We start from the raw sequence: 9,787 nt of genomic DNA on the forward strand, positions 1-9,787 counted from the left end.
AGATATATTCTGAATAAAACTGATGTGATAATTCATTAATGTAAAACATTTAAATAGACTACAATTAAACCATTTACTCCTAAAAACAAGGATCCACTTTAACTACTATTAGAATAACATGGAGCACTAAGTAACTAAATTCCTAGACTTAAGGACTCAACGTGCATACAATTAAGATAATGCTGAAACAAATAACAAGCTATTAAATAGGAACCACTAACCCACTACTCAACAAACAAGCTAAGTAATAGGAACACATTTTGCATTATCTCTAACAGTAAATGCTATATATATATATATGTGTGTGTGTGTGTGTGTGTGCGCGCGTTTAGGAGATATCTTCTGGGTGGTGTAGATATAGTGGGAGGGAGTCCCACACCCAGAGAAGAACAAAACGAGCCCCACGGTAGACATTTTATGATATGCAACGAATTAAGAGCACTTTTCATAGATGCAAACTAATCCCAAATCTAAACTCCCACTTTTGTTTATAAATAACACTATATGTATAAGAACTCTGTAAACACAACAACAATTCATTACCTCTCTTCTCTTGTTTCTATCTCTTATTATTAATATTATTTTATTTTTAGGGTTACATAAAGGAAGAGACCCAAGATGTACTCTTACCATTTCATGTTTTCTGCCTTCCACTCAAATGCTGCCACCTCATATTATTTCAACATACAAAATAAGCTTGGGTCACAGGATAATAACTCAAACAACAAACTTCACCTGATAATATCCCTAACAAAAGCTTACCAAATAGTTTGAACCTAAAATTTTTCTCAAAGTCCACTACCCAGACCACGTCGGCCCCTCCCCGGCAAAGATGCTGCCACCTCCCTCGAAGCCCACGTCGCCCAGCGTTGCATTGACCAGCCGCCCAGCTCTGCCCACGCCCAACTCCGCCAAGCCCACGTTGCCAGGCTACTCCAACGGTTCGCCACCGCTGCTCCGGCCGAGGGAATTAGAAAAAACCATTCCTCCACCGGTGAGTTCTGAGAAATTTTGTGATTACTACATGTGTTTTGAGTTAGGGCTGTAACTGTGTTTTAATGTTAGTGAAATGTAGAAAATTTGTTTTATAGGGCTGTAAAACCATCCTTCGATTGGTTTGTAATTGATGATGTAGAAATTATTTTGTAAGAGAGCCGATGGGCAGGGGTTTTTTGTAAGAGAACTTTTGGTTTCATTTTAAGAACAGGTGGGGTGGTATATTCTAGTGTGGGTAAGTACATTTTGTAAGTTGAAATAAGCTGATTTGTCATCTTCTGGTTGGTGGGCGTAAATTGGGTCATTTACGCCATGACCGAACGGAAGATATTCCCTTTCAATTTTATAATTTCATAGCCTAAGATCCCATTCCAATTACATGCATCTGGACTTGTAATAGTCTTATGGCCATGTGATACAATGAACTTTAATTTGTAATACAATTCAATTTTTCTCTAACGAGTAAAGCATGTACCTTACATGTGCCACCCGTCCCACACATGTCCTATTTAAATGAGAAATGCTATAGTTTTTTTATTTATTTTATTTAAAATTTTTTTAATTTTTTTTTTTATTATTTTTATGTTCTTATGGTTCTACGTAGATATTATTTTCTAAAAAAACTTACATACCCTATTAATCCCTAAAAAAAAAAAGCAAAATATAATATCTAGGTAAGACTAGAAAAATACTAGGAAAAAAGAAGAAGAAAGAGGTAACATTCCTCTATTTAAATTATTGAGAAATGTATGAAGAAGTTTCCTTCGGTGCGTAACCCTTGTGCCACGCTGAAGCCTATATTACTTGACTGCAACCTACAAAGCATTGGGAGAGATTTGTCAAGTAGTAACTAAGTTAGTTCATTGATACAAGTCCCTGCGGAATTTTCAATAAAAGTGTAACACTTTCTTCCTAAGAATTCCATGCCAACTTTCTGCCATTTAATTTCAACATTAATTACATTGTTCCCTCGCCTTTGAAGATATAAACGTTGATTCAAATGAAATGAAGAATATTCATTTGTTGTAAAATGATGGGTAATATTGTCTTAACATTAAAGTTGAAGGACAAAATTGATAATATTATCCATCTTTTTACTTAATGAATACTCTCAATTTCATTTGAAAAGACAAAGATCCTATTCCATCTAGAGAACCGGGTACTAGGTATTGTTAAAGGAGAGCAACTTCTGTGGGGTTGTGGCACAAACCTACCCCTTTGTGCCACCAATAAAAAGTTGACACATAAGCTTATCATACCAACCCTAAGCTTAAGAAAATAAACATAAAACTACCTGATTATACCAAATCTGAGGCAAGAATAAATAAAAAAAAAAAAACTAATTATTAATTTTTTATTTTATTTAAAAAAAATATTTAGAAAGGGTGGCTATCTGCCGGCAGCCACCCAAGTGGGGGATTGGAAGGGTGGTCCCAAAAGTGGCTGGGGGTAGTCGTGCACCTCCTCCCTCTGGTGGTGGCTTGTTGGCCACCACCTCCCCCACTTCATACTGCCGCGCCCTTTAAATTATTTTTCTTAAAAAAAGGAAAACTGATTAAAGTGATATAATCAGGTGGTTTTTTTTTTTAAAAGGTATTTCATGCTAAATTTGTGCCACAATCCATTAAAGTTGAATGGGATTCTCTTGTTAAAGACTTAAAGTCTCTTGAGTAGGTGGAAACATTAATTACAGAGGGTGTGTGGTCCTCGTAAGTTTGATTGTGCATTGGTGCGCCGTGCGCGTCGAAGTCTGCGGTGCTCGTAAATTTGACAATTCCGTCTTTGGACTTCTCTTCGTAGAAATGAGCACCGACCCAATTCTCGGATTTTACTTTTTATTAGAAATGGATTATGTATCTAACTCAATTCAAAAGTTAGTTTAAGAGTTGGAATTTTTCCTCACCTTCATAAATGACCATTTCCTTAATACCCAAGCAATGTGAGACTTTCAACATGTACGCCTCCTCACATGTGGCGGGAGGACATCCAAGCCAACAGTACAACAATGAGAGATGGGAGGCCACAGCCAATTGAATCATGCTCTGATACCATAACAGGAAAACAAAATAAAAGAGAAGAACTGATTCTCATTTACTCGATAAAGATTACATTGAGCAATGCTATGTATTTATACTAGATTATCAAGCCAACTAATCTGAAACTAATCTAACTGATCAGAAACTAATCTTACTGAATTTATTACATGTGATGCACATTTAACACGTGCATGAAGAATAACAAACCAGCTACCGGCTTACTTCCCAAACTGTAAAACTAACTAAATAGGTTAGTTTAATACAGTTTGATACGATGCACTACAAATTGTAAACGCAGTGAACTCCAAAAGCCTTTGTGATAGCAGCTATGGGCATTTCGTGGAGGATGTTAAAGCAGGGTCGTTGTCAATGGGTAGTTCCAGGTTTGTTCATGTGAAACGGGAGGCTAACATGGCTGCACATGTGCTAGCAAAAGAAGTCTGCAACCATGCTACTGAATCTATTTGGTGGCATTGTACTCCATCTTCTATAGATGGTATTATCAGGAAGGAGAAGTCTTCCCCTTCTCTGTGATTTTGCTCTTTTTGAGCTGATTAATAAAATTTCAAATCTTCTTCTTCTTCTTCTTCAATATATATATATATATAATCTAAGCTAAATATTGATTTTTGAAAAATTCAAACACGTGGAAGAATTTTCATCCGAGGAAATTTGTGTCCTTAATTCAAAGTCTACTTTTGATTTGTCTTTGTTGCTCGACTACACACGGTTTGCTAGCAAGCGTGAGCAGAGGGTCAGTCCTTGGATCAAATTGGGAATTTCGTGATAAACCCAGTTGTTCGGAAAGGAAATAAATAGTAGAGGAAAGAGAATTAAATGTACAGAGAGATCTCGTTATCTTGTTATGGATTTCGTCACTCTGTTTCTCATTGTCTCTGCATTTTTCACTGCTTCAGCTCAACAAATTCAGTCTAATGTGAGCCGAGGCTCTTCTCTAACACCCACCACAAACTCTACGTGGTTGTCACATTCTGGTCTCTATGCCTTTGGATTTTACAAACAGGGCAATGGCTACGCTGTTGGGATTTTTATTGCCGGAATTCCAGAGAAGACTGTTGTCTGGACTGCAAACCGTGATGACCTACCAGTCTCCAACAATACTACCTTGCTTTTCGCAAGCGATGGCAGGCTTGTCCTTCAAATGGGACAAGAGCAGCTGGCCGTCGTAGCTGATTCTTCTGGGTCTGCTTCAGCTTCTATGCTTAACTCAGGCAATTTTGTCATCTATAATTCCAATAAGGTAATTATATGGCAGAGTTTTGATCACCCGACTGATACCTTTTTACCCAGTCAACGTCTCTTAGCAGGTCATGAGATGTTTTCTAGTATTTCAGAAACGGATCACTCAACGGGTATCTTCCGTCTGAAGATGCAAAATGATGGAAACCTTGTTCAGTACCCGGTGGATACTCCAGACACAGAACCATATGCTTACTTTGCAACTGGGACAGGTAGAAGTGGAGATAACGTGACGCTGAACTTTGATGCTGATGGCTATCTCTACTTGCTAAATGCTAATGGTTTGACCATTAACAATATAACGGATGGAGGATATCCTACAGAAGAAACTATTTATCTCATGAGACTTGATGTTGATGGGATTTTCCGGTTATACTCACAAAATCTGAAACAGAAAGGAAACTTGTCAATTGTATGGTCATCTTCAGTTGATCAGTGCGATCCTAAGGGTCTTTGCGGATTAAATAGTTTTTGTGTCTCATATGATCAAGAGGCTGCCTGTATATGTATTCCGGGATTCGAAATGGTACACCAAGGCAACTGGACTGCAGGCTGTGAGAGGAGCTTCCCTGCAGAAGGTTGCAACAACAAAAATGGAGATATTAAATACAGCTTTCAAGAAGTGGCTAACACCATATGGGAAGATGTTTCATATTCTGTTCTGTCAGTACCATCCAAAGAATCTTGCGAACAAGCTTGTTTGGAGGATTGTAACTGTGAAGCTGCGCTATTCAAAGACAGGACGTGCAGCAAACAAAGGCTTCCATTGAGATATGGGAGAAGGACACGGACTGATTCAAACATAGCTTTCATCAAGGTAAATAGTTCTACACCCACTACTCCAAATGGAAATATGCCGAAAGAAAACAAGAAAGAGTTTCGAGAGGACATCCTTATTATTTGTGCTTCATTTGTTGCATTCGGATGCATGATGTTGGTAATTTCTGGATTTGTTTTTTACAAAAATCATTTCCGGTATAGAAAACTATCTTATGATGGAAATGTTGAACTGAGTCACGAGTTTGCTCCACGATCGTTCACTTACTCAGAACTTGAGCAAGTGACGGGTGGTTTCACGGAAGAGGTTGGCAGAGGATCATTCGGCGCAGTGTTTAAAGGGGCAATGTCTAATGGCGAGAAGGTTGTAGCTGTCAAAAGATTAGAGAAAGTGTTGGCCGAAGGAGAAAAAGAATTTCAGACTGAGATGAAAGTTATTGGGAGGACGCATCATAAAAACCTTGTTCGTCTGCTCGGGTATTGCCATGACGGAATTCATAGGCTTTTGGTTTATGAGTACATGAGCAATGGGTCACTTGCGGATGTACTCTTCACACCAGAAAAACAACCATGTTGGGACGAAAGAATGGGAATTGCTCGCAATGTAGCAAAAGGAATTCTTTATCTCCATGAAGAGTGTGATGAACAAATCATTCATTGTGACATAAAGCCTCATAACATCCTCATGGATGAGTACGGGTGTGCAAAAATTTCTGATTTTGGATTGGCAAAACTCTTGAAGCAAGACCAAACCAAAACCTTCACTGTCATCAGAGGGACAAGAGGGTATGTTGCTCCAGAGTGGCATCGGAAACTGCCCATCACAGTGAAAGCAGATGTTTATAGCTACGGCATTGTACTCTTGGAAATCATATGTTGTCGAAAGAATGTAGATTGGAATCTACCCGAGAAAGAAGCCATTCTTGAAGAATGGGCTTACCATTGTTTTGAAACTGGCGACATAACTAAATTACTTGGGGATGAAGAGGTTGACAAGAAACAAGTGGAGAGAATGGTTAAATTAGGAATTTGGTGCATTCAAGATGAGCCATCACTCCGGCCCTCAATGAAGAAGGTTTTGCTTATGTTGGAAGGGACTGTTGATATTCCAATCCCTCCCAGCCCTGCTTCTTTCCTAAGTGCGATATAGACTCTCAAGTGATTGATTGGGCATGACAAAATGTTACGGAAGTAACATAGTGATAAAGTAGACATTATATCATAGTAGACTTATATTTAATATGAATTAGATTTCATTTAAGATTAATTTAGATTAGTTTTGTTTTTTAGATTAGAGAGAACCATGCGTCTATTTGTATTTCAATTATCTAGTTATTTATTTTAGATTGAGTACACTATTAGTTATCTTTCTAGGGGTTTATCTCCAAGTGGGTGTGGGAGTAGTTTTACTCTAAGTCTAAGTCGTTCTAATGTTTATATTTAAAGGATGATATTTTACTAAAAAGTAAGCGGAATTAATCTCAAACCTTGAGTTTGAAAAATAGTTTTAAGTTTTCTCAAAATCTAAAAGGTCTAAATTCCCTCACAATCTAAGGTCTAAGTTCTTTCAGAACTTAACATCTATCCCCTTGACGTTTTCACGTATCACAAAACCCTCAAAAAATTTAGTATTGCAAGTCGATGTAATATTTGTTGGTTTGGTAAAATTTGGTCTAAATTTAAAGTAAACTTAATGCTTGCATATTTGTTGATATGTCCTCTTTTCTGCTTACCATTCACGGATTTTAGTCTTCAATTATTTTGATTAGCAATACTTTGAAACCATGTTGGTAAAGCAACCCTGTACTTCATTGGTGATGAAGGATTCATCACATTGCAAAATTATTTTGCTTTTTTATACAGAAACCTATCATCCTCATTGATTTGAATAGAGCAGTGCAAGATTCTCATATTACATTAATGTTGTTTGAGGTTTACTTGTCTTTATGTAAAATTATCATGGTCTTCAATTTTTGTCCTTGTTGTCTTGTCTCAGCCAACTTGCTCGAGCAGGAATAGCATCACAAAACTCATTTTATTTGGTGCTACAATTTATAAACTCTCGTGCCCTTATTTTTTTTAGCCTCATTTTCTTTTTCTTTATGGAAAAATATGCATACATCTCTCAAACTACTATTTCATTATCAATGTCTCTTCTAAACTGAAAAACGCTATGTCGACTCTAAAATCTTGTTTATCACAATTTATGCGGAATTAATACTATGAAGCAATAAACAATTCAATCACCCAAAATATATAAAGCAATAAAGAGGCAGACACAGATATTTTGGTTACGAAGAGGAAATCTTTTAGAAACCGATTTAAAAGTAAAACCTCTCCTAGGCAGCCAAACCCAGGAAATTACTATCAAAAGAATATCTAGAGATTACAGACACTAGGAACACTTACAACCCTTTGTAAGACCTTAGCTCTATAAGATCGACAAGCCTACAACTCATCTTCTTCAACGTGATTCTCATTTACCGGACCCTTCCAATAGACTTCTCAATTGTAAATTTATCAAAGGAATAACTAAAACTCTAAGAGATTCAATCTAATGCTCACCACATATGATCTCTCTTAGCACAGCCTCCGACGAACTCTTTGGGAGCGAAAATTCATGCCTCTCCCTTCTATAATGATGTATACATATCAGTACATCAAACCTTAGACATGAGCCCACTAAAAACACGTTTTAGGGCATAATAGGTATGAGGTGTCCAGACAGGTTAATTGGCTGTCCGGACAGGGCCTTGCGGAGCAAAAATATGCTTGCTGGAAAGCCTGTCTGGACAGCCTAGCACCGTGTCCGGACATGGCCTGTAGTAGGGAGAAAACAACATTTTGGAAATGCTGTCTAGCCTTGGTCAAAAGCTCCGATCGATGGGCGTTTGTTGTCCGATTGAGCTAAAATTTTGCAGGGACGTTCACGACATATGAATCTACATTATGAGCGGTGGAGATTGGATTCTAAGCATTCTATATCAGTGTTTGAGCTCGTAAACAGTAGCATCAGCATTTTGGAATTGAATTAAGCCAGTACAAGAACTAACATAAACAACCAAAACAATGTCAAAGTATCCCAATGCTAGCAAAAAGACAAAAATAACCTTACAAAATTTTCAATAAGACAAAAATATCCTTGTAAATTCGAAAAAAAAATAAAAAAATAAGCCCTAAAAAAAATTAAAATTAAAATGACCCCATTTGTTTTTAATTTTTTGTTTATTTTTAGCTTTTTTAATTTTAATTTTTTAGTTTCTTTTAGATTTTATTTTTTTAATTTTTAGTTTTTAGTTACAATTTTAAGAATTATTTTTAATTGTCTTAATGGTATTTTTGTCATTGGGGATATACTGACATTGTTTTGATAGTTTATAAGAGATATTGACACATTTGATAGTTTGATGGAGACATTGACAATAAAGTAGTAGTTTGAGAGAAATTAATGCGTATTTTTTTGTTTTTTAGGATGAATAAAAAGAATAATAAGATGAAGGGGTTGGAGTTGAAAGAAAGTTAAAGTTTTTAATGGCATGGATTTTTGGGTGGCAGCGCTTAGAATAAGTCTGGCTGTTTGCATAAGCAAATGAATGCATTAATTGCTCAAGGGTCCAGTTGTTTGCATGAGCATATGTGTGGCTGAAAATGCTAAAAATGATATATTGTGTTAAAGAATTTTTAATATATATATATATAAAATTTATGATTTGATAATGTTTAAAATGGATAATGTGAAAGAGTTTTGAAAGAAGAGAGTCCCTTGTGAAAAAAGAGAGTTAGATGAGCATTTATAAGGGCCAACATATATCAAGGGTGTATGTATTTGTGTGTATACTCTAGTATGGTACATGTGAGATGCACTGGATTCGCGTGTACATGATGACAGTGAGTTGTATGACGCACTTGACACTTAGCACCAAGCATTAAAACTCGAAGCGATAAGATCATAACCATTTCCTTTTGGATGATAAGGAAAGGATGCTTCTAAGCTAAATTCAACTGTCGAATTTACTAGACCATTAGTAAAGTTAACTGTGAGATAGAAGTCATGATTATGTGATTGTTACTAACAATTACGATCTAACGCTTATAATTAAATAATTGTTGGTAATATTTTTCATTTCCAGTTTTTCTCTTCTTTTTTCTAATAGATTGTTCCAAAATTTTCAGTGCATACTAGTGCTTAGTCCAGGTTTCGTTCTTTTGCAGCCCATTATGTGTTTTAAGACTTGTTCTGCACTCTTGAATTTTTTTTTTTTTAATTGAATAAGAAAAGGGCTACAGGAGGGATCTTTTCCAAGAAATCCTGAAAACGAAAAAGGGGTGGACTCTCCAACAATAAACTCAAAACAAACTAAAACAACACAAAAATAAACACAAAAGGGAAGAGCACCCAAACAACAAAGTCAAAATGGTAAAAAACAGTGCAAATACTAGAACAAATTCTGGATTCAGTCCAAAATGACCAAACAGCAGGTAATGGTAATTACCAATGATCCCAAAAGAACTATAACGAAGTCGGGCCTATTCCAAGACTGCACAAGGCGGTGCAAATTGCAAAGAAACTCCGTGAAGAGTCCGTTGCGAGTAAAACAACAACCATTGTTAAATGGTTGTTGCAGAGTGGGTACTACAGAGAACCAAAAAGGAGTCGTAGAAGGACGACCACCAACATCAATTTCCTCCTCAAGGATCAAACCATGTCATGGCAGGGA

General features: G+C 36.6%; 1 protein-coding gene across 1 annotated transcript; it reads left to right on the forward strand.

The window, feature by feature from the left end:
* The first annotated feature begins 3,897 nt into the window (after positions 1–3,897).
* On the forward strand, positions 3,898–6,219 carry LOC132164961 (G-type lectin S-receptor-like serine/threonine-protein kinase LECRK3). The gene has a single exon (XM_059575478.1). It carries the CDS (start codon positions 3,898–3,900, stop codon positions 6,217–6,219), a length of 2,322 nt encoding a protein of 773 aa, XP_059431461.1.
* Positions 6,220–9,787: the final 3,568 nt, after the last annotated feature.

This window comes from Corylus avellana, chromosome ca11, assembly GCF_901000735.1.
Source record: "Corylus avellana chromosome ca11, CavTom2PMs-1.0".
In the NCBI taxonomy this organism is placed as follows: domain Eukaryota; kingdom Viridiplantae; phylum Streptophyta; class Magnoliopsida; order Fagales; family Betulaceae; genus Corylus; species Corylus avellana.